Source organism: Prionailurus viverrinus, chromosome A3, assembly GCF_022837055.1.
Source record: "Prionailurus viverrinus isolate Anna chromosome A3, UM_Priviv_1.0, whole genome shotgun sequence".
NCBI lineage: Eukaryota > Metazoa > Chordata > Mammalia > Carnivora > Felidae > Prionailurus > Prionailurus viverrinus.
The window spans coordinates 5,928,800-5,952,964 of NC_062563.1; the positions used below are offsets into that span (position 1 = coordinate 5,928,800).

Genomic DNA, 24,165 nt, shown 5'->3' on the forward strand with positions numbered 1-24,165 from the left:
GATGAATAGCAATCCTGAAGGTAGTGAATTCCGCAACAGAAACTTCCAGGAGGTGCTACATTTATGTACTCTGTGCTTCTTGAGGCTCTGAGGTGGACGGCCTCCCATGTTGAAGAGGGGGCGACAGTGGGGCTCAGAGGGGTTAAGTCACTGGTCCGGAAGTGCACAGTGCAAGTAAGTGTCAGCCCTGGGATTTGAGCCTGTTGATTTTGCCGGGAGGTGTCTGCCTGCACTGGATGAGCTTGGGTTCCTCCACAGTCCTGTTCAGTGTTTTCTGACAATTCACCAGGTGCCTGCTGAGCCCTGCCTGGGCCTGCCTTTGTGCCGGCATCGGGGCTTGGCCGAGACATGGTCCCTTTCCCTACCGGCTGATCAAGCAGCAGGATGTTGATGGCATCTGGTGGCCTGGGGTCGCTGGGATGAGTTTTGGGGCCGGGCTGGCCTGGACCGGCCTCTTCAGCACGGTGGATGCCTGTGGCCTGCATGCCCACACCCTGGTCCGTGCCACATTCTGTGTAGCAGACGCTGCCTCTGTTAGGGAAAGATGCTTCTTGATTTTTCCCCCAGAGCAAAAAGAAAATTGCAAATAAATTAAGTTGGCCCACAGACCACGTCCCCAGTGGGCTGCAGAAATGACCCACCGCCTCCGAGGAGCCCAGCTTGTGCCTTGTCCCCCTCGCCTTGGCTGGGTGCGCTGCTCTCCAAGGGGTATCCCTTGGCTCCTCAGGAAACTGTTTGCAGAATAATGCCCCCCCCCCCCCGCCCCCACCAGGCCTCTGATGTCCGTGTCCTTAATCACCAGAACTGGTGACTGTTTCCTTACGTGGCCAACGGGACCAAGGCTGCCGGTAGAATCCAGGTTGCTAATCAGCTGGCCTTAGGATAGAGAAGCCTGGACGGTCCAGGTGGGCCCAGTGCCGTGCTGTCATCACGTGGGTCCTTAAAGGGGGGAAATCTCTCCCCGAGTCAGAGGGGCGGCGAGGCGCGATGTCGCTGGCTTTGAAGCTGGAGGCGGGGTGGGGCACACGTCGCGAAGGCGGGCTTTTCGAAGCTGGAAGAGACCAGGAAACAGATGTCCCCCTGAGCCTCCAGGAGGAACGAGGCCCCGCCGAGGCCTGTGATGCACTTTCCGAGCTACAGAGCTAGAAGCTTATAAAGTGGTGTTTTCAGCCGCCGTGTTTGTGCTGATTTGTTGAAGCAGCCACAGGAGACCCAGCCACCGGGTTTGCAGAGCGGTTGACTCAGCAGACGGATGTGCCGGAACACGTCCCCCCGAGGCCATCACGGAGCTCTGGGTGGGCTGCGGGGCAGGGCAGGGTCTGCAGCAGGGACCAGCCTGCCCGCCGCGTAGGGAGCTCTGAGCTGAGCTCATCGGCTCTGCCCGCCGCTGGGCCCGGAGCTGGCCCGAGAAGCGTGCGGGTGATCACGGGGGTGTTCAGAAATAGGGTGGTAAGCCGGCAGAGCGGCCCCGACCCCCAGATTGACCCCGTATTGTCATTAGCTTCTTTGGCCTCATGTGACCAGTTTTTAAGTGTCTGTTCGTTTTCCTTCTCGAAGAAGAAAGGAATGGTTGCTGTGCTTGGTAAAGCTTTCAGAGTCGGGTTTCCTGACCCCCCCAGGGGCCCCTGGATGGACTCCAGTGGCCCTGGAGACGATGCGCAGGGGATTTGCAGGGAATCTTTTCTGGCAGTTGGATCCGTCCTTTTTGAGGCTTCTCAAAAGGGTCTGTCATGCCCCCTAATTAAAATCCAGCAACCGGGGCGCCTCGGTAGCTCAGTCGGTTAAGCGGTTAAACGTCCGCTCAGGTCATGATCTCATAGATTGTGAGTTCGAGCCCCGCGTCTGACTCTGTGCTGACAGCTCGGAGCCTGGAACCTGCTTCGGATTCTGTCTCCCTCTCTCTCTGCCCCTCCCCTACTCACATTCTGCCTCGCTCAAAAATAAATAAACATCCAACAACTGGATCCCTTCCTTCGCATTGGAAGCCTCCTCTATGCCGGCCCTGGGGACGGGGGTTCAGTGGGGAAAGCCCAGCCACCGTCCGTCCTCGGGGTTTGGGCCAGGCTGGAGGTGGCTGCCGCTCCCAGGCACACTTACTAACAGGCCTGAGAGGCAGGGGGTGGTGACTAGGGACGGATGCATTGGGGGAGGGGACTTCAGGAAAGACTGTCCCCCGAGAGCTCTGGGACCAGCAGGTGCCCTCGAGGCCTGGCTGGGTCGGCTGGACCAGGGTGACCCAGGGAGTGGGCACAGAGACTTGTGGCAGGAGGCGATGGGGCGCCTTCGAGGGGAGAGAGAGGCCATGGTGGCTGGGACCAGGGGACAGCGGGGCTGGCAAGGTGAGCCATATCAGGCTCTTGGGAGCCCCGTCTTGAGTTTGAACTTCATCCAAAGCAAATTTGGAAGCCTTGGCAGAGTTTTAAGCTACGATGGGGGGCGGGGGGGCAGGGGTGATGAGACGATCATTCTGGCTGTTCTGGGAATGGCGAGGGGCAGGGTGGGGTGTCAGAGTAGGGACCCCCGTTAGATGTCTTTCCATATCAGCCAGGCAGGAAGCACGGGCAGATTCCTTGCCAGCTGACACGCAGGTGTGCCTCAGGAGGGAAGGAAGAGGGACCAGGCCTCAAAGTCTTAGAATTCGACACCCGGTTTCCCCCAATGCATCCTCCCCAAACACTCATCGGGTCTCCATTTACATAACCCCCGGGACGGGGCTCTCACTACCTCACGTGGCACCTCTTCTAGCTTGCTTGCGGTCTGCCTCCTTCCCGGGGCTTTCTACTTCCTGGCCCCTTTTGAAGTTCATCTAAACCCTTCCTGGACATTTAATTTAAAAGCCATAGCAAGGCCCCGCCCCGCCCCACCCCAACAGACTTGGTAAACCAGAATGGCTGAATGTGTGAGCACATTCATTCACACCTTTTGAAGTGCTTGGCCCCACGTGCTGGGCTGGGAATCCTGCTCTAGGGCCCTACAAGCTGAATTCGTGTGCCGGGGGGCCACCTGCTGCAGCCTGCTGTCCACCACGGAATTTTCTCTCCTGCAGGCTCATCCCCCCCTTCCCCCCTACATACACCCCAGAACCTTCTACTGCTCGTAGACGGTGTGGTTGGGGATGGAGAGCCTGGGTCCCTGGCCTCCCTTCGACTGTCTTCTCCCCACCGCCCTGGTAATTAGGCAGCTCCACCAGATGACCTGGGTCCGGGGGTGGGGGGTGTAACTTGTCAGCCGCTCAGGCAGGGGCCGGTGGAGGCGGATGAAGCCGTGTGGGGTTCGGGGGGATAGGGCAGACCAGAGGGACAGGGGAGCTGGGAGTCATCTCTTCTCCCCTGTCCCAGCCTTTCTGCTAACACGCGGTCATCTTGAACCAGGACTTCTGACTGCTTTCTCCCCGAGCAGCCCAGCGATCCAAGGAGGCCCGGAGCTACAGTGCAGGTGTCTAGGTCTCTGGTGGCAGGGCTGGTGACCGCCCTCCCCCCCCCCCCCCCCCCCACCTCTTACACCTACAGCTGGCCTCACACGCTGCTCGCAGCCTTGGTCTGTTGGGCCTTGGGTTTCAACATCAAGCCAGATATCATTGCTTCGCTTTAAGACAGGATTGGGGAACGTGGCACTCAGGCCGACCCTCGCCCTTCCTCTGCTCGTGGCAGACATTACTAATCGATGCTGGCACCTTCTCCTCACTGAGCCTCGCGTAGCTTCGGATCCTTCGTTACCCAGGACATGGAGCAGCCAGCAGCGAGGGCGCTCGACATAAAGCTTCGTAGCCGCGCCCCTGTCCCAAGTTAACGCGCTCAGTCCTCTGTCTTGTTCAGGCTGCTCCACGCGTCACTGGGCTGAGGGGAGGCTCCTCCTCCCTCCCCTCTACCTTCCGGCTCCCTACAGGGAAGGCGGGGAGGGAGGCCTGTGCATCGAAATTGCTGCCTGTGGCCACGGGCACTGCCACAGCAATGGAGGCCATCTGTGCATTCCCGCTCTGCATTCCGGACAGCATTGTGAATGGTCCGGTCGGTTTCTGGGGCTCTTCTCTGATGGCTCCCTTGACCTCGACCGTCACGTGTTGAGTGCCACTTGGCCCTCCAGAGGACCCCCGTAGCCGGTTCCCTCTCTCAGCCCTCCGGCTGCCAGGCCCAGAGGTGGGGAAGGGGAGCCCGACCCCTCGCTGCTGCTCTGTCCTCCCAGCCACCCCTCGGAGCTCGGTCAGCAAGGCCCGCCTTCTCCCCCGTCCACACTGCCTGCTGCTGAGCCCCGCTCACCCCTCCTCGCTCCTGGAAGGTTCTGGTGCCTGGCCCTCCGTCCGTCTGTCGGCTGCTGGGGCTGTCAGGGTTCTCGCTGACCTTCGCGGTCATGGACGGCACGCTCCTCCCTCTCCTTCTGCGTCCTCGGGCTGGAGCGTTCCTCCTTGGGATGCCTCTCTGGCAGACTCTCACTCCCTTTCGGTTCTCGTGCAAATGGCACTTCCTCCCAAGGGCCTTCTGTGAGGACCCTCCATCGCAGGGCCCCCTGGCAGCACACCCCCTCTCCGGCCTTACTGCTCTCCGCGACAGGACGCAACTCAAGCTGACCCACTGATTGATCATCTGTCTGTCACTGGAAGGCGTAGGCGCCCGGGGCAGGGCTTTGTTTTGTTGGCACCTGTAGCTCTAATGCCTAGAACAGTGGCCGCAAACTAGTAGACAGACCCCCAGGAACAGATGGCATCAGTGAATGAATGGATGAATGAATGAGGCACCAGGCAGTGACACTGTGTTCCCCCCCCCCCCCGAGGTCATTTCTGTAGTTCCGAGTGTCTGTCGTGCTCAGTCCAACGCCATTTTTCTCACCGGTTTGTAAATCTTTAAAAACTGCCTTCCTGGGCGCCTGGGTGGCTCGGTCGGTTGAGCCGCCGACTCTTGGTTTCGGCTCGGGTCACGATCTCAACGGTGTGTGAGTTCGAGCCCCGAGACAGGCTCTGCACGGCCAGGGCAGAGCCCGCGTGGGATTCTCTCTCTCCCTCTCTCTCCGCCCCTCCCCCATGCTTGCTTGCGAGCGAGCTCGCTCTCTCTCTCTCAAAATAAATCAATAAACTTAAAAAAAAATAGAAAATAAAAATTGCTTTCCTGGACTATAAAGATATGTGTAAAATCGGGAATATTCACAGAGGCCGACGAAGGTGGAAGTGGCGTGCGATTAACCCGCCCAGCCGTGAACACGGGCTGGTCACCTAAGCGTTTCCGGAAAGCCCGTCCGAGGCCGTTTTCTGATTTCTGTGCCCTCTGCCGCCCTCCCCCTGCCCTCCCTCCTCCTCCTCCTCTCGTCCAGTATTGCTCTGCCAGCCCGACCCCCATTCTTCTTTCTCTTTTGTCCTTCCCATCCTCACTCCCGCCCCCCTCCATTTCGCTTCAGATTTGTCCTCCGCCTTGGGGTGGCCCAGGTGGCCGTATGTTTCGGGTGTCTGGGACAGCGTAATGTCTCGCAGGTGTCCGAGGGGGTTTCCCGATCTGCTGTGGCCGCCACATGTGACTTCCTAGAGAGCCACCCCACCCACTTCCCAGATGGGGAAGTTGAGGTCCAGGGAAGGGAATTCAGTGATACCCTTTTTATCTATTTCCCATGAACCTAGAAGCCACACGGGGAGAATTCTCGTGAATCAGAGGAAGGCGGAAAACTGGTGGACGTTTCGCTTCTTGCCAAACGGGCGTGTCATGGGACTTGGAGGAAACAAGGCATTCGCTTTAAATGGCTGAAGGGTGTCTGTGTGAATGAAGTTCGTGTGTAGTGTTTTTTATGATCATTTAAATTCAAGGCAGCAGCGAAGTCTTGGCTTCAGGAGCAGGCCCCTCCCTCGCAGGTGGGCCGGAAGGATAAGGGTCAGCAGCTTGTCGCTATGAGCCGAGTGTTGTGCGAGACTGATGTGAACGTTCGAGGCCGCCCCAGTAGGCACTGGATCCTCGGTGAACGGGGAGCCCCAGGTCTGGGAGAACCGGGATGTGACTCCACAGCTGGAGGGGCACCACCCCCTTCCCTGGTCCACACCCACTGGTCAGACTCCACTTGGGAGCCGGTGCGCTCTGCGGTCTACACCTCCGGGGTCTGTACCTGGGCTCCAGCTGACCACCAGCCCCACACGGGGACGCACCTTCCTAGGTAGGACCCGCTGGGTGGTTTGGCCGCAAGTCTCAGAAGCACAGATCAAGTGGCGTCAGCCGCCAGGGAAGCCATCGGCTCGCGGTGCCAGGGTCGGGTGGGCGCAAGGGTTGGTTGGTCCACAAAGTCAGCGACAGTGGAAGCCCGGCTTTTTCGGCCCTTCTGTGTTCCGAGTTGGCTTCTTCTCAAGGCTGTGGCCGCGTGGAGCCATCAGGCTTCATTCCTCTTCTGCTCCCGGGTGATGGGGGGAAGAGCTGAGCACCGTATCCCATGCGTCTTTCTTAGGAATCAGGAGACTTTTTCCAGAAGCCCCGAGCACGCTTCCATCCACATGCTGTCGGCTTGGATCGGGCCGTTGGCTCTTACCTGAACCAGTCCTCACTCCAAGGGTGGGAAATGAGCTGGTGAGCTCAGTCCTGGGTTCTCTACCAGGGCGGGGGGTGCCGGGAGCACCTGAGGCCTCCAGGAGGGCCACTCCCCTGGCCATCTGAGAGGCCTGACCAGGCAGCGGGGACGGGGTACATCTGGAAGCCTCCCAGGTACGGGCCAGGTGAGCAGGCAGCCCCGGTTCCTCCTTGTGTCTCTCATCCACTGGTTTCATTACCTTCTGGGACACTTAGGCCTGGAGGCATCACAGCAATGGACAGAAGCTGGGGCACTAACCTCTCCTTTAGTTGTGCGTTAATTACACAAATATCAGTGGTCACTGGGCTCTGGGAATCCAATGGTGACCTCGCAAGACCTTTTTGAAGGGGCGACATTCGAACAGGCTTCAATATCAAGTAGATCCAGACATACAAAGATCACAAGAAACATTTCAGGTGTTTCTTGCCAGGCAAGTGCAAAGGCCCTGAGGCAGAGACAGGTTTGGCATTAGATTCACAGCACAGAAAGAAGGCCGGTGTGATTAGAGCTTAGTGCTTGATGGTTTAGGAATCCGGGTTCCATAGGACCTGCCAGGCCAAGGGCAGGAGTTGAGAGATGTTGCTCGAAGCATGCTACAAAGTTTTAGGTGGGAGAGAGACAAGGCATGGTTAAGGAAAACGATCCTTGTGGCTGCAAGATAGAAGATGATGTTGCAGTAGCAACAGAGTGAGTGTGTGTGTATGTGAGAGAGGGAGAGAATGAGAGAGAGAGAGCGCGCGCGTGATTGAGAGAGAGAAAGCCGAGGGTTTCTGCATGTTCACAAGTGCTCAGGCCCTAACCCAAATGCCAACAACCCTTACATACTTCCGGAAAACCCCAGCGCATAGTTTTGACTCCTCAAAGCAGCCTCAGGAGAGTGTTTTTCTGGGAGGTCAGTGGGATCTGACTTCCCGCCCTCTCCTTTCTTCCTGGTGGTGGGGGCCTTGTCCCAGGCCCCGTCCGCGCCCCCTCGTGCCCTTTCTTGCAGGGTGAGCCTCGCCAGTGGGCGGGCCTCACGGAAGCAGACCCCTTGAGCGGGCTCCCGGGGCCAGCACGGGGGGGTGTGGCCGTAGTTTGATGCCCGCAGGGAATCTGGGCCCGTGTCTGCGTCTGAACAACACGCGTGGACAAAGGCGCCCAGGGTCCGCAGAAGGGTCCAGAGCGTGGCAGGGGCTACGGTGGCGCGGGAGGAGCGGGAATGCGGGCACGTCTCGCGCGGGCCGTTCGTCGGGGACGGAAGCGAGTTTTAAGGCTGCGGGTACTCGGACAGCTTCTGCGTCCGAGAGGTCGCCTGCCGGCTTTCTGAGTCTGACGGCGCTCACGCCATTGCCTGCGACCGAGGGAACTCTAACGCGCGCGCGTTTCCTTCCCTCCCCACCCCCCTGCCCTGCCCCTCTGCTTCCCGTCAATGCAGAAAACAGCAGCAGTGACCAGAGGCAGGCCTGTAAGAAGCACGAGCTGTACGTCAGCTTCCGCGACCTGGGCTGGCAGGTAAGGGCGGTCGGCTGGGTCTGCCCGATGGTGGGGGCTCTGGGCTGGGCTCCCCCAGGCTCCCCCGCCAGGGCGGTGAGGGCCGTGTCCCACACGTACGGCGGGTCAGGTTTCTCACCTCCTCGACTTGCGACTCCAGCCTCAAGGGCCCTCGCTAGGGTAGAGAATCCACGTGAAGGATGTAGGGACGCCTCGTGAGATCCAAGAGCAGGAATGGAGTCAGGACGCAAGCTAGAACCAGCAGCCCAAACGCTCCGGACCCTGAGCCTCGTTCTCCACGTGGACTCCATTTCCATCCTGCGGCTGGCTGGCTGCTCTCAGACGCGGGGGAGCCCGTGTGCCAGAACGCAGCTGCCTGGAGGGCCGGCCCCCACCTCCTGCCCTGTCTGTCTGTCCCTCCCTCCCCCTTCCGTGATTCAGTTGCGCAGGGCAGGGAGTTGACGGAGCCAGCTCGGGTCGGGTGCTTGATCCTGAACCGGTCGGCTGTTTGGGGGATGAGATCACGTCCGGGGACCATGACCGCTCCCTCCGGAACCATTTGGATGGAGTGGGGTGAAGGGCAGGGGGTGTATCCCAGGACGGGCATGAGGGTCATCCGCTCTCGTGATTGCTTGTGAGTATCTCCGACATCCTGGGCCCTCTTCCGGGCACCAGAGACACAGCCGTGAGCGTGAACAGTGTGCCCGCCCTCGTGGGGCTCGGCCCCCCGATGGGGCGTTGAGATCACCAAGGCCACCGATTTCGTTCTCTCCTCAGTGAACTTGTGGTTCGGTGGGCGAGGCCAGACCCTTCCCTGGGGATCGCTCCCAAGCGTACCTTCAAGGCACTGGCCCACGGCCAGCGTGGAGCCCCCTCCTGGTTCTGGCCCTTGTACTCACGGCTCCCGTGCTCCCCGGGGCACCCGGCCGGGCTGGAACCGAGCCCCAGACTCCGCTGCTGGAAGAATCCATGGACTGGAGTCAGTGAGGGGTGTGGGTATTGCTGGGACGGTAGTGCTGTGCTCACCCGACCGTAAAGGCAGGCACGGCCGCGCGTCCTTCACCAAGCCGCTCGCGTGCACCGGGCGGCTGGGCTGGCTCGTCTACACGGTCCTCTATCTGTTCTCCCCGTGGTGGGGGATTATCCGTCTGTGCCCCACGTGGGCGAACTGGCAGACGGAGATGTCGCCGAACGCAGACCGCCAGCGTGTGACCACCTGGCTAACGTGGACGCCCCCTCGGTCGTGCCACCTTCCCACAGAGCCGTGCGAGCGTCCGTTCCGGACTCAGCCCAGCCCCCGGGTGGTCTTTCCTCCATTCTGCGTTCAGTGGGGACCGTGGAAGCGCGTCATCATCAGTTTCTCCTGCTCCAGCAGGACCCCCGCTGCGCAGGACGGAGCGGGGCCGGGTCGTTGTGCCCGGGAGCGCGGAGTGTGGCCCGCAGGAGGCGGTTTGGACGCGGAGGTTAGTGGGCCGTACGAGGCTCTCGCTCGCCCTGATTCGCCCTCTCTCGCCCGCAGGACTGGATCATCGCTCCCGAAGGCTATGCTGCTTACTACTGCGAGGGGGAGTGTGCCTTCCCTCTGAACTCCTACATGAACGCCACCAACCACGCCATCGTGCAGACGCTGGTGAGTGCGGCCCGCCCGCCATCGGGGCGGCCGGACCCTGCCTCGGGCTCCCCCAGGCTGGGGCCCCCACCCCATCCCGCCTGGGCCCCTTCCTCCATTAAAAAAAAAAAAAAAAGATTAAGAATCCTCTTATATAACGGCATCGGCATAGCAATGTGTACAACAACCTCTGACCCTAAAGTTCATGTATTTCTCCCAGTTTTGAAAGAAGCGAGAACAGGTTCCTGGGCTCCTAAAGGCATCTCGGACAGCGGTCACTGTGCCTAATGGGGAAGTCGGCCCTGGTCCTGCCTCTGTCTGGGGGACTGTTCTTGGCTGTCCGCACGTCTACCCCACGTCCATAGGTCCTTCCCCGACCCCCCAAATCCGTGCTTCCCTTGGCTCATGCTGGCTCGAGAGCCTGTCCCCTTTCCGAGTTCACGTCCTTGCCTCCTACCCTTGAACTCTGGGGGTTCAGCCATCCTAGGGCATCTCCTGAGCATCTCCTGCGTGTAGACCCGGACTGGGAACAGCGGCCACCGCAGGGAACAGCGGCCACCGCAGGGAACGGCACAGATGGGGTCCTTGCCTTCGGGGCCTCGGTTTCCAGGGAGAGAAACGGTCAAGTAGACAAATGAGGAAGTCTGAGAGGAGTAAGGGACAGGAAGGTGGCAGACAGGACGATAGGACAGAGAGATGGGGTGGCGGGGGGCCTTTCAGGTGGAACTTCCCTGGGGTCACTGGAGGATTCAGTGTGATAATAAGCTAAGCTCTTACCAGGGTGCCCAGCACTGGGACCCCTGGTGCATGTGATTTTTATTACTCTCCTGAAAACCGCAGTAGTGGTAAGAATTAGGAACTTGGTTCTTCGGTGTAGAATCTGAGGCTCAGGGGTCTTGATTATCTAGCTCTCTGCCATGAACATTATTGGGGCCTTTCCTGTCAATCGGCCATCCTCCCTGGCTTGAATGCTCCTGGTGACAAGAGAGCTCCCTCCTCAGGGCCATCCCCTCTGTCCTGCAGTTCTGTTTGTGATGGACTTTTTGGCTTCTTTTGTTTCTGAATAAACCTCTCTCTCTTCCCATGTTCCTACCCACGTGTTACTTCCTGGATAAAAAGCTCCTTTGGTCCTTTCGCTTGGGCCGCGGTCTGCCCTTTGAAGGAAGGCCTCTTCTTTTTAGCAATGCTTTTGCAAGGTCCTTCCTCCCCCAGCAGTAAACTCCGGAGCCCTGTTCAGGATTGAAAGTCCTCGGGCTGGAAATGAATAGTGCCCCCACCCTGTTCCTTGGCGCCCACGTGCCCCCTAAGGTCCTGTCCTGAAGCCCCTGGGAGGTGCCCCGGGGGTCTCCCGGGCTGCCACGGGTCTAGCTCTACCCTCCGACTCCTGGTTCATGGCCCATGCAATAGGAGCCTAGCCGTCCTGTGACCACCCGCCCCGTCCGCTCGTCACGAGGAAACTCTGGGATCAGAGCGAGCCCTCCGATTATTCCGAAAAGATGCTTCTGTGGTCATGTTTAAAAGGGGGTGGGAGGGGCGCCTGGGGGGCTCCGTCAGCGGAGCTTCCGACTTCGGCTCGGGTCACGATCTCGCGGTCCGTGAGTTCGAGCCCCGCGTCGGGCTCTGTGCTGGCCGTTCGGAGCCTGGAGCCTGCTTCGGATTCTGTGTCTCCCTCTCTCCCTGCCCCTCCCCTGCTCATGCTCTGTCTCTCTCTGTCTCAAAAAAAAAAAAAAAACAAAAAACAAAAAAAAAAAAACATTAAAAAAATAAAAGGGGGTGGGGGGAAGAAGCCTTGCCTGCCGAGAGTCCTAGTGAAATACAGAGGAAATGAGCTGGTGTCTGGGATTTGCTTTCAAATGATTCAAGGGTGGAGGTGGGGGGGGGTGGTTAGATTTGTAAGGTTTGAAATGGTCCGTCATAAAAAGTTACCAAGTGTGCTGGCTCATGTCAGAGGTCACAGGCTGGAGGCCTCTACAGGGTGCTTTCCCTTGGCATGTGCTTGGAAACCTCAAGTTTGACATAAAAACAAAGCAAGAACCAGGCTCCTGGCCTGTCCCGGGCACTCGGCATATTCAACTCGCTGGCTTTGGTTGGCCGCGGTCAGCTGGCCGCGTCCGCCCTGCGGTGTGCCCCAGCCCTCACTCTTCCCTCTCGTCTGACTCCCTGCCTGCCTCGCTCATCCGGGGCGCTTGTGTGGCCCCTTCAGGCCCGGGGCATTGTTTGCCACCAGCCCTGGTCTCCGTCGGGTGCAGAGAATCCCACGAGCACCAAGGGCAGTAAACCTGAGCAGCCAGCCGGCCTCTCTCACCAGTCCTCCCTTCCCGACCTTCTTTCTTGATGATGTCCAACCAAGCGTTCGCCCCGTTTTGTCCTCTTAACTGTCACTACTAACGAGGCGGGACGGTCTCGTATCGTTCAGATCTGCACCCTCCAACGCGGTAACCACATTTACACGTGGCTCTTGAGCACTTGAAATAGGGCCAGTCTGAATCAAGAGGCGTCGGGAGTCTAACATGCACCCTACGGGCGCCTGGGTGGCCCAGTCGGCTAAGTATCCGACTTCGGATCAGGCCATGATCTCTGGTGAGTTCAAGCCCCACGCTGGGCTCTCTGCTGTCAGCGTGGAGCTCGTTTGGGATCCTCTGTCCCCCTCTCTCTGCCCCTCCCCCCCTCAAAAATCAACATTACAGTACAATACGATACGCCTGGCTGGCTCAGTCAGTGTAAGCATCCAGCTCTTAGTTTCAGCTCAGATCATGATCTCAAGGTTTCTGGGGTCAAGCCCATGTCAGGTTCCTTGTGGAGTGTGGAGCCTGCCTGGGATTCTCTCTCCCCACCCCTCCTCCACTTGCATTTTCTCTCTCTCTCTCTCTCTCTCTCTCTCTCTCTGTGTCTCAAAACTAAAAAAAAAAACTTAGGGGCACCTGGGTGGCTAAGTCGGTTAAGCGTCCGACTTCAACTCAGCTCGTGATCTCATGGTTTGGGGGTTCGAGCCCCACGTCGGGCTCTGTGCTGACAGCTCGGAGCCCGGAGCCTGCTTCGGATTCCGTGTCTCCCTCTCTCTCTGCCCTTCCCCTGTTCATGCTCTGTCTCTGTCTCAAGAATAAATAAACATAGGGGCATCTGGGTGGCTCAGTTGGTTGAGTGTCCAACTTCAGCTCAGGTCATGATCTCGCGGTCTGTGAGTTCAAGCCCCGCATCGGGCTCCTTGCTAACAGCTCAGAACCTGGAGCCTGCTTCAGATTCTGTGTCTCCCCCTCTCTCTGCTCCTCCCCCGCTCATGCTCTCTCTCTGTCTCTCCCAAAAATAAATAAATATTTTTAAAAAATTTTTAAAAGAAGGTGACGGACACCTGGGTGCCTCAGTCGGTTAAGCGTCCGACTTCAACTCAGCTCGTGATCTCACGGTTTGTGGGTTCGAGCCCCGCATCAGGCTCTGTGCGGACAGCTTGGAGCCCGGAGCCTGCTTCGGATTCTGTGTCTCCCTCTCTCTCTGCTCCTCCCCCCGCACATGCTCTGTCTCTCTCTCTCTCTCTCCTTCAAAAATAAATAAAAACATTAAAAAAAAATACAAAAAAAAAATACTAGTTTTTGAAAACTTGGTACCAAAAAAAAGCAAAATACATCAGTAATGATTCTTTACGGTAAGTACGTATTGCAACGATCATATTTTTGAAACCCTGGGTTAAATTAAATATATTGTTTAAATGAATTGTACGTGTTTCTTTTCCATCTTTTCACATGCGGCTGCTAGAACATGGGGAATTACATGTGTGCCTTGCTTTCTCTTTTTCTTGGACAGGACAGGTGAGCCCGGGGTTCAGCCACCTTTTTCTGGACAGGGTCAGGTGGTAGATCTTTTTAACCTCGCGAGTCCTACGGCCTCTGTTGCAGCGACTCAAGTGTGCCAGGTGCAGCCCTAGGTGCCAATAAAACTTTATTCGCAGGAACAGCTGGTGGGCAGGATTCGGCCTGCGGGCCCATTCTGTCTCCACTTGGGGCAATTTTGCCCCCCCCCCAGGGGACATTTGACAGGTTCGGGAGACATTTTTGGCCGTCGGGGCTGGGGGTCGAGTGCCCCTGGCCCCCCAGAGACCCCGCCGAGCCCTCCGCACTGTACGGGCAGCCCCGCGGTGGAGACCCGCCCGGCCACTCGCTTCCCAGCCGTGTGCTGTGTAGACGTCGGTACTCTGGTTCCCTGCCGTGGGAAACGGGCCCTCTCAGAACCGAGCTAGTCCCGTGTCCGCCCAGGAAGCGCCGAGGGCGAGCCCCGCGCGCGGTCGTTTCGCCCAAGCCACGCGTGATCCTTCTAGAGACGAGGCGGCCGGGGGGGGGTGGGGGGATGACGCGACGTGTCTCACCGCTGCCGCCGCTTCCTCGTTCCAGGTCCACTTCATCAACCCGGAGACGGTGCCCAAGCCGTGCTGTGCCCCCACGCAGCTCAACGCCATCTCTGTGCTCTACTTCGACGACAGCTCCAACGTCATCCTGAAGAAATACAGAAACATGGTCGTCCGGGCCTGTGGCTGCCACTAGTCCCTCCCCGGAGCTCAGATCCTCGGGGGCCACGTTCTTTCAGGATCCTCGGTCTCCCGCCACCCCCTGCCTTGGCAAGGCACCAGCAGACCCGCCGCCCCTCGAGAGGCCTGTCCCGCCCCCGTCCCCAACCTCAACGGTGTGGGAGTGTCAAGGAATCTGAGAGGTGAATGCCTTTTGATCAGGTTTTCACCGGCCTCCTATGGACAAGATCCTACAAGCTGCTGCAGGCAAAGCCTGAAGGAAAACAATATATATCGAAAGAAAAATGGCCCGGCCGCGATCATTGGCTGTGAAGTCTCTGCCGTGCGCTGACTCGTTCCCAGGGGTAATTAGGAGCGCCCTTCAGCTGGGCCCCCCAGCAGCGGGAGGAAGGGGGCGCGGCGAGGCGTGGGCGCGTTGTGTCTGTGCGCAAGGAGAGTTAACACAGAAGTTCCTGTAATAAATGTCACAATAAAACGAATGAATGAAAATGGTTAGGATGTTACAGATATATTTTCCTAAACAATTCATCCCCATCTCTTGGTTTACTCTGGTTTCGTAAACAGAAGCTGTGGCCGGGGAAGGATGGGGAGACACCCCCCCCCCACCCCCCGTCATTCCAGTCTGGTTTCATTCTGAGACTTGCAGAGGCCCACTGTTTATATAGACTTGCCTAAATCTAAGATTTAGCCGGGCAGGGAAACGGCAGATTTCTGCTCGCAGGAGGGGGGGTGTTGACCTTGAAGGAAAAACATGTTCAGCTGGGTGTGTGTGTGTGTGTGTGTGTGTGTGTGTGTGTGGTGGCAGAGATTAAAATAGGCATGTGGAGTGCTGGCAGACTTTGGAACCGGTTTCCCGGCTCTCCTCACGGTAGGAAACTCGATGTGGCCTGCCAGAGTGGATGGGCACCTGCAGCGACACCTTGCACTCTAGCCAACATGGCCCCATTTAAAGGAGTGCCAAGGAAGCCCAGCTCTAGATCGGGGTGGGGTGCGCGGGGGTGCTGGCCACCGCCCCGGGGGGCTCCCCCGTTGGGCCGTAGATGGACAGCAGCGTTCTGAGGTCTGGGCTCCAACCGGGGCCCCCGGTGGCCCCTGCTGAGGGCTCTGCAAACAATCAGCTCCTTGAAGTAAGGAGCAGATGACGTGGTTTAGATCTGCTGGATGCCAATCTCAGATGGAAGGATCTAGAAGCCGCTTGGGGAGTGACGTCCTAATCGGGTGTTCCAACTCCAAGTTGCCATTTCGGATGTGGCTCTTGGCGTGAGCCTCCCTTCCCTTGGCCAGTGGGTCCCCTAAATGCTGTGCACCCAGCCACTAGCTGCCGCACAAGCCTTGGGGAGCTCTGGGCAGTCTAGAGCAGGGTTATGCAGATGAGGCTAACCCACACGAGGCTTCATCCAGATGAGGCCTGTGCCCCTGGAGTCCCGTCCAGCAGGGGATTGTTTTCTCCACCTTGATTAAGTTGGTTCCTGGAAACCCCAGAGCCCCCGTTTTTATCTTCTTTTATTTTTCTTCTTCAGTAGCTTAGGCTGCAGCCTTCACTCGGCCCGGTCAGTAGGGAAGAGTCACTGTCTTTGCTGTGCTTTGTTTTACCTGTTGGCGGATCTGGGGATTTTTGTGTGATTCCCTCTAGGTGCAAGTTTTCTGGCCACTTGTACCCCAGCTGGCCTCTGGCTCGCATCGTCTGTACATTGAAACATGTAAATAGTTGTTACAAAACAAAGGTAATTATTTATGTCCATCGGAAGCTCACTTTACACGCTCCTTCTTCTGTCCCTCGTTCAGGATGATGAGTTCGCTTCCACCCCCCCCCCCCCCCCGCCGGCCTGTTTGTTTTCTTATTTAAGACTATTTATTAACGGTCAGACCATTGTACCTTCAGCTGTTGCATAGAGCGGTCCTCAGCGAATTTTCTGTATAAACAAAATAAAGAGGGTTTTTGACTTTTCAATAAAAGGAGACATTTGGTTCTGATTCTTGGGGCCGTGGATGTCGGGCTCTTTCCCTCTTAACTCCCGGACGCCGCCGCTCCCTTGGTTCGCTAAGAACTCTCCGCCTTGGCCCCCACCATCAGCGCGCTGTTCGTCAGCCAGGCCCCGGGGAGAACGGGGCGATCGTCAATACTTGGTCCAGCTGTGTGGGGCTCCAGGCAGGAGGGATGGATGGGACCGAACCACAAATGTGAACCGGGGAGGCTCGACTACAAAGATCCTTGATTGAATTACAGTGCAGCTGTCAACAGCTGTTTCAGAGAGGCGGGGCGGGGGGGGGGGGTAAATTAGCTGTGTTTACTGCTAACATAGTTTAAAGATTTAGTCATCCCAATAAAAGAGAGGCACAAGAAGGAAACAAAAAAGGCAGGCTGGGGGCGGGGGGGCGGGGAAGTGCACACCCAAAACTGAAGCAGCAAGGGCCCCGTTGCCAGCATTGTCCAATGCAAATTGTTTCAGTGGTTCGGGGCTGGGGGGGGTGTGGGGAAGCTGTTGGCTCTGGGCTCGAGCCGGGGAGGGACCGACCGGTGGGGGCCCGGGGGAGGCAGCCAGGGGCCCACCTCCTTGCCGTGCGTTCGGCAGCGCTCAGCCGTGCAACATCGTGGGTTCCTTTGTCACTTTCAAGTGCACCCAGAGGTCGCCTGGTGGATGTTAGGAGCCCCGCTGTCACTTGGCCAGACGGCCCGCCCTTCCCCGTTGCCTCAAACGAAACAACCGCTCCCAGCAAGTTCCAGCCCCCCGGGATTTCCAAACCCTCCTGTCACTGTCCTGATGTGCAATCCAGCTTTCGTTCCAGTTCCAGGCCAGAGACCGGAGCCGCGAACCGGAGGGCCGGATGCGCCTGCGGAGGAGCCTGAGCCCCCGCCCCGCCCCCCAGCATGGTGTTGATACGTCTTCAAAAAGGGAGTTCATGGCCATCGTGGGTTTTGAAAACCAGAAGGTTGAGGGTGAGAAACACATTCGCCAGTTCTGGCTCCTCTTGAGAAATGGGCAGACCTGCCTGCCGTGGGCCGCGTTCCTGCATGGAGACTCTCGGCTGGAGCCAGACAGCTCTCGTTAACCACAGTCCTCACTACTCCCAATCGTCTGTCTCGTTAGGCTATTATTCATAAGGGGTGAATGTCAGTTGCTGTTTTAATCACTGCAGATGGCTATGGGTTTGTACCCACATGTCTACTAAAAGCCACACCTTCCGCAAGAAGCCGAGAGGCCAGTCTCAGAGCGACCTGCTGGCCCGCCTCCCCCGTCTGGCACCTCTTTGGGCTCCTGCGGGCAGGGGTGTTCTGGCCGCGGCGGCGCACGTGAGGTCATTTGCCTTCCCGGTTTCCACCCCTCTTCCTCACTTTCACCTCCGAGCGGTTTCTCATCGCCTCCTGTCCAGCCCCTGCTCTCCGAGCACCTCCGTCAGGCAACTTTGCTCCCGCGGCGCGGCCTGAGGTCCCCGCTGGCCATGCCGAGCAGGCGCAGAGAGGTGAAGGCGTTTACTCGAAGTCCCCAGCCACCAAGTGCCGCGATCAGAATTTGAGCCCCGCAGCCTGGCTTCCACCGAGATCACCGCAGCTACGATCGCCCGGGGGTGCTTGTAAAAGCGGGGTCTCTGGGCCCCCAGCCCCAACCCTCCCAAAGGCCCCCGGGGCCGTGTGTCAGTCCCCGAATCCATGCCGACTTCCTGGACCACAAAGGGCAGGCCCGGGGTCTCCCTGCTGTTTCCAAGCCGCCCAAGACCTTCCTTTGTGAGAACTCTGAGCACAACACAAAGCTTCCTCCCTGGCTGTGGCCGGCGGCCTCTCCTGCCGAGCGAGCGAGTGAGCGAGGCCTTCGCTGGGAGCCCTCCCTCGCCTGCCGGTGACAGACCGTGTGTGGGCCCTGCTGAGAGGCTGGGGGTGTTGGCCGTGGCCACTGAGGCCATCTGCTCGGAGAATCCTCACATGTACGTTTGGAGTCCTTCCCTCTGTTCAGATGTTTCGGGGAAGGTGAGCGTGTTCGCCTCCCGGAGCTGCCGTGACTGATGACGACAGTGGTGGCCGAAAACAGAAGGGTTTGCTCGCAGTTCCGAGGCCAGAAGTCAACAGTCAAGGTGTCTGCAGGGCTGTGCCCTGTGCAGGGACTTCAGGGAGAGTCATTCCCAGCGTCTCCCAGCTTCTGGGGCTGCTGGCTCCCTCGGCTGGTGGCCGTCGTCACATCTCTCCGTTTTCCTCTGGTCTTTCCTGGGCCTTTTGTCATTGTGTTTAGGATTCGCTGGATAATCCAGGATGATCTCATCTCAAGGTCCTTAATTACATCTGCAAAGACCTTTTTTCCAAATAAGGTCACATTCGTAAGTATGAGGCATTAGGATGTGGACAAGTCTTTTTTGAGGCCACCATTCATCCCATTACGGTGAGGTTCCTCTCTTTCTCCCACGGCCTTGTCCCCTTCTGCCCCCACGAAGTTCTGGAGCCTACCAGAACTTCCCAGCAGCCTCAGTCCCAGCCTGCCTCGTGCCATACGTGCTGCCGCTTTCTGCCCCATCCCGTGGCTGGAGAAGGGGCTGCGGGAGCCCAACCCCCGCTTCCCCCCACTTCCCGCCCTTGGCCCATGCACGACGGGAGCCACCGTCCTCCGGTGGGGCCGACGTGGCACAGGGATCCAGGAGGAGTAGGTAGACCACACACAAGGATGACCACGGCCAAGGGCAGCCAACCCGCGCTGCCCTTTGCGGGAGCGGGGATCTCTCCGAGGAAGCACAGCCTTCCTCTTCGGCCGGAAGCATTCATTCGCTCGCTCGTTCGTTCATTCACTAGTTCATGGCACGCACCACCATGCGCCAGCCCTGCTACGGCCACTGGAGAGGCAGGGGACGAGGCAAAGCGTCCTCACCACGAAGCCTGCATCCGGGGAGCACGAGAAACCAGTCGTAACTGGCACCGCGCCGTGGCCGCGTGGACCCCTCCCCTCATGCAGAATGACGCAGATTCCGTTACGACTGGGTTGGAATGGCAAGTAAGTCAGGTTGAATCCCATTCATTTCTTACCTTCTGATTTTAAAAGACGTGAAAACACCTTGGGGGCCCCTGACAGTGCCGTGAGCCCTGGGCACTGTCCACCGTGCCTGATGGACAAGCTGGCGTGGACCGTGAGCACTTTAGTGGCGAGTAACGATGCGTATCAGGAAGGAACAGTGAGCAGGGGAAGGAAGTGAGGGGTTGGCTTAGCTTGGCTAAGCTCCTCGGACGGAGTGGTCAAGGAAGGGGTGGGCCCCCGAAGGAAGGACAGAGCAGTGGAGTGACTGCAGGGAAGAGCATCTCTGCCTCGGGGATCAGCACGTGCAAAGGCTCCGAGGCCCCAGTGGAACCTGTCCTGCCTCCTCATCTGCAGAGGCTGGAGGTGGTGAGCCCCGAGGCCCTTCACCAGGCGTTTGGGGTGAGAAGTGACACTGGTCAAATTCACCGGTGGGGGCAACTGGCAGGACACTCACTCACCTGCTCTGGGGGAAGTCCACTGCTGCTTTCTTACAAATATCTGTTTGACGTGGAGGAGAGCTCTCACGCCACAGAGTCAGAGGCAGTGCGTGTTGGGCAGAGGGACCTGGGGCCAGTTATTTAGTTAGCTGTGGGATCCCCGCTGTGGGCACGTCTCTACCTTCTCTGTGACCTCAGTTTCCTCCTCTGTGAGACGGTATGGTGCCCACCGAGATAATGTAGGGTGAGCATAAGCTGTACTTAACCGCCACCACAACAAAACCCCCAAGTCACGGTGGCTTAAACAAGATAAAAGTTTCTCATTTAAAGGAAGTCTGAAAGTCAGCTGTCCAAGGTCAGGATGGCAGTTCCACCGCACCATTTGGGGTCTAGTCTCTTTCCGCCTGTCTGCCCTGTCATCATCATTCATGGCCTCCATCCTCCCAGTCCACTTCGTGGCCCAACATGGCTGCTGGAGCACCAGCCATTATATCTGTATTCTAGGCTATATGCTTCCTTCCAGTAGCCGTCCTAACGCATAGACACAACATAGCCAGTCATCCGCCAATTAGCAAAAATACAGTCACATGGCCACACCCAGCCGCAGGGGAGACTGGAAACTATAGTCTTTGATTCTAGGTGGCGAGGTATATAGTCAAAAATCAGCAGTGTTTTATTGCTCTCAGAATTTTGTGGATGTTGGAGACTGGCAACTACCTATTGGTATTCGTTTTCTCTTGCTACAGCACAATTACCCAAACTTGTTGGCTTAAATCATCACCCGTTTATTATCTTACACCTTCTGCGGGTCAGAAGTGTGGGCAACGTGTAGCTAGGTTCTCTGCTCAAGACCTCACGGGGCTGTAAGCAATGTGCCAGCAGGTGTGTTGTTTTTTTTTTATGTGTATTTATTATGTTTATTTATTTTGAGAGAGAGAGTGTGTGTGAACATGGGGGAGGGGCAGAGAGAGAGGGAGAGAGACAGAGAATCCCAAGCAGGCTCCATGCAGCCAGCGCAGAGCCCGAGGCGGGGCTCGATCTCATGAACCTCGAGATCATGACCTGAGCGGAACTCAAGAGTCAGACGCTTAACCGACCGAGCCCCCCAGGCACCCCCGCCCCCCGTGGCTCCATTCCTACCTGGAGCCGAGGCTTCTTCCAAATTCATCCCGGCTGTTGGCCAAATCCAATTCCTTGTGGTCGTAGGACCGAGGTCCCCATTTTCTTCCTGGTTGCCAGCCCTGGGTCACTCTCGCCTCCTTTACAGGTGCTCCCCTCACAACACGGCCGCTTCGTTCTTCAAAGCCAGCAGGAGGACCTCTCTTCTTTTAAAGATTCATCTGATGAGGTCAGACCCACCCAGGATAATCTCCCTTTGATTCGCTCCGAGTCCGTTGGTTAGGGGCCCTAACTGCACCTGCAAAATCCCTTCGCCTTTGGGAGCGATCGTTCTACGCCGGGCAGAAATCTGGGGGCTATTTCAGACTTCTTCCCTCGCACATCACCTGAGCTACCCCACGCACCTTGGGTTATGGAGGACGTTAGGGGTAGAACGGGCACAGAAAGTCCCTGGCAAATAGCAGGCACGCGAGAGAACCATCATGGCTGTCGCTGAACACAGAGTCCTCCCAGGGAGGACGCCCCCCCACCCCGATCCCCCCCAGTGAGTTGAACGATTTAGGTTGTGACCTACAAGTGCCCAGAATCATTACCTGTCGCCCCCAGAGTCTTTGTAAAGTCCCTCATCACCTCAGCTACTCTCACATGTGCCCGGGAAGGACGATGCCATGACCTGTGTGGATCTTTGCAAACCACAGTGTGAGCCCTGGAGTGCTCCCTCCGGGCCAGGGACCCCGTCCGAGGCACCGAGCTCGTGCAGATCCGCGGGACAAGCCTGAGAGCCGCATACGCTGACCGCCGTCCCCACTTGAACACACAGGGAGGTAGAAACCGTCACACGTTTGCTGGGCCCTGCACACCTCCAGGGGGCGCTGTTTCCCGGAAGGGGTCGGGGAAAACAGCACCTCTCGGGGGGGGGGGAGGCAGTGCAGAGGTGGCCCTGGGTCCGGGGGCCTCCGATGGCGGGATGGAGCCTCTGTCAGGGGACCCGGTCCTTCTCCGGGCTCGGCCCCGCCCTCAACGTGACGTCTGTCCATCCCTTCCAAGGGTACTTGCAGTGACCCCTCGCAGACGCGTTTCCCTTCGCCTGTGGATCGGTCTGGCACTGGCCTCTCTTGGTCTCAGATTTGAGGAAATAAAAATAGAAGAGGGAAAACACAGAACTCGCCAAAGCCTTTCGCAGCAGCTGTTTGGACAGAGGCAGAGCGCACCCGGCCTGGGCGAGCGGCGCCCTCTCCGCCGGCCGTCTCTCAGACCCGGGGGCCAGCAGGCCCAGGAGCTGGCCCAGGAGCGGGCCCTGCTCGAAGTGCCGTGACACTGAGGTGTGGCCGCCACTCTCGTCCCAGCTCCGCGGGCCATCGTTTCGCGACGGTACGAGCTCTCCTCTCTCCGGCCGCGTGTCCTAAGCAGCCGCACGAGCCTCTGTGCTCGGAACGGCCCCTTGCTGATGCGAATGCGCTGTGGTCATCGTCCTGAAATCCTTCCTGCCTTTTGAGCCAGGGCCCCACCCGTGTCCTGCCGGGCTGTCCTGTGCTTGGGGACTAGGACAAAGACTTCGGGGCCAGGCCCGGGGCCCGATTCTGACTCGACACGTCTGCCATCCAGCAGGTGCGCTTTGAGCATCGATGCACCGTGGGCGGGGTTCTGGGCCCCGAGGACGCACCGTGACCGAGGGGGAGATGAGGGCCCCGTGCTCGTGGATGGTGGTGCGTCCAGGGGCAGAGGGAGCCGAACAAGTAAGCAACCAAGGGAAAGGGTGACAACGTCGAGTGTGGGGTGGGGATCGGTGCAGGGGAGCGGGGCGGGGGGCAGAGAGAAGGCACTCAAACCAGGTGAGGGGGGTGTCAGAAAGGGGATGTGACAAGGGGCGCAGGCAGAGTGCACAGAAACCCCATGTGTAACGCCCCATGGCCACAGGGCCGCCCGCAGACCCCGAGGGGGGGACATGAGGCCAGTAGACGCGTGATGGGTAAACTGTGATTCTCGGCCTCGGCTGCTGCCGTTTGGGGCGGGGCACCCTGCACACTGTAGGATGTTGAGCAACATCCCTGGCCCCCATTCCTCTCCTGTCCCCCAAGTGGTGATAGCCATTAATGTCCCCAGACATTGCCCCGCGTCCCCTGGGAAGACAGTCGCTCCCGGTTGAGAACCACTGATGGAGAAACGGAAGCCGGGCCAACAAGGCAGAAGCCTGGGAGCTCAGGGGAGATGTTAAGGGGCGAGGGCCCCCTCCTGCCTTCTGGAAACCCCCCCCCCCCCGCCGTGGTGTCCACTCGACGGGTTGGTGACAGAGTCTGTGTGGCAGTGCCCGCCTCTCTGGGAGAGCCGTGAACACCTGCAGGAGGCAGTGAGGGGACAGCAGACGGCTGGACATTCATTCTAGGGGACAGTTGAAAGAAATCTGCCGGGGCGGGGGTGGCCACCGATCGAAGGACCTCGTACGCCCTACCAGGGGGAGAATCGGAGCCTCTTACGAGCTGGCGCACCTCGAGGCACCGCACAGCGACCACGGAGCTCCCTGAAGCCCCAGCTTCCTCTTCTGTGAAATGGGCACGGCACTCACAACGTCTCGGGGACATGGGGAGCATTAAATGAGATGACGTAAGCAGAGCACTTAGCTCAAGCACCGGGCTGATGGCCGCAGCCAGAGTGACCCTGTTAAACCCGAGGTCTCTGCCCAGCACCCTCCCCGAGCCCCCCCCTTCTTCGAGTCAAATCACCCCAAAGGCCCCACTGCATCTGTCCCGTCCCCAGTTTCCTGGGCTGCTGCGACAAATGACCCCTAACGCAGCGCCTTACAGCAGCACGGACTTACCCCTCACAGTTCGGGGGGTCGGGAGTCTGCCCAGGCCGCAGGAGAGGGCTGGTTCCTTCCAGAGACTTTTCCAGCTCCTTCAGCGCCTCTGCTGTCGCCCCTCGGCTTGCGGCCCCTTCCCCAGCCCCAGGGCAGGAGAGTGGCGTCCTCAAATCCCCCCACGTCTTTCTCTGATCCGACTCCTCTCTCACACGGCCCCCTGTGATGATGTTGTGCTCACACAGTCCAGGACCATCCCTCTGCCTCATCGATCCTTAACCCAACCATATCTGCCAAGTCCCTGGTGCAAGGTGGGATGGAATAAAAAATAAATATTTGGTCTTTGTCCCCGGTTCCTGGCACAGAGCTTCTAAAACCCTTGGAACTTCCTGAGGGATGGGAAAAAGGGGGTTTTGAGATGTCGGCCGATTCCCAAAAGTAGCTCCCTCCAGCCACGTCTGAGTTTATTATGCTGAGGAGGTGACTCTTGACTGGCCAGAGGGACGGAGCCCTAGAGGAGGGCTGGAACTTCCAGCCCAAGTCCCTGAGCTCCAGGAGGCTGGGGACCGAGTTCATCACCACCGGCCAGTGATTTACTCAGTCCTGCGTACTTAATGGAACATCCGTTTAAAAAAACCCTGGGGGCGCCTGGGTGGCGCAGTCGGTTAAGCGTCCGACGTCAGCCAGGTCACGAT

At 58.6% G+C, this 24,165-nt stretch overlaps 1 protein-coding gene across 1 annotated transcript in view; it reads left to right on the forward strand.

The window, feature by feature from the left end:
• The window catches only part of BMP7 (bone morphogenetic protein 7), a 92,544-nt gene extending 76,462 nt beyond the window's left edge, over positions 1-16,082 (forward strand). The window contains exons 5-7 of the mRNA XM_047854104.1: positions 7,946-8,022; positions 9,521-9,631; positions 13,993-16,082. Of these exons, the coding sequence (XP_047710060.1) occupies positions 7,946-8,022; positions 9,521-9,631; positions 13,993-14,142 (338 nt within the window). The 3' untranslated portion in view covers positions 14,143-16,082. The remainder of the gene's footprint in view (positions 1-7,945; positions 8,023-9,520; positions 9,632-13,992) is intronic.
• Positions 16,083-24,165: the final 8,083 nt, after the last annotated feature.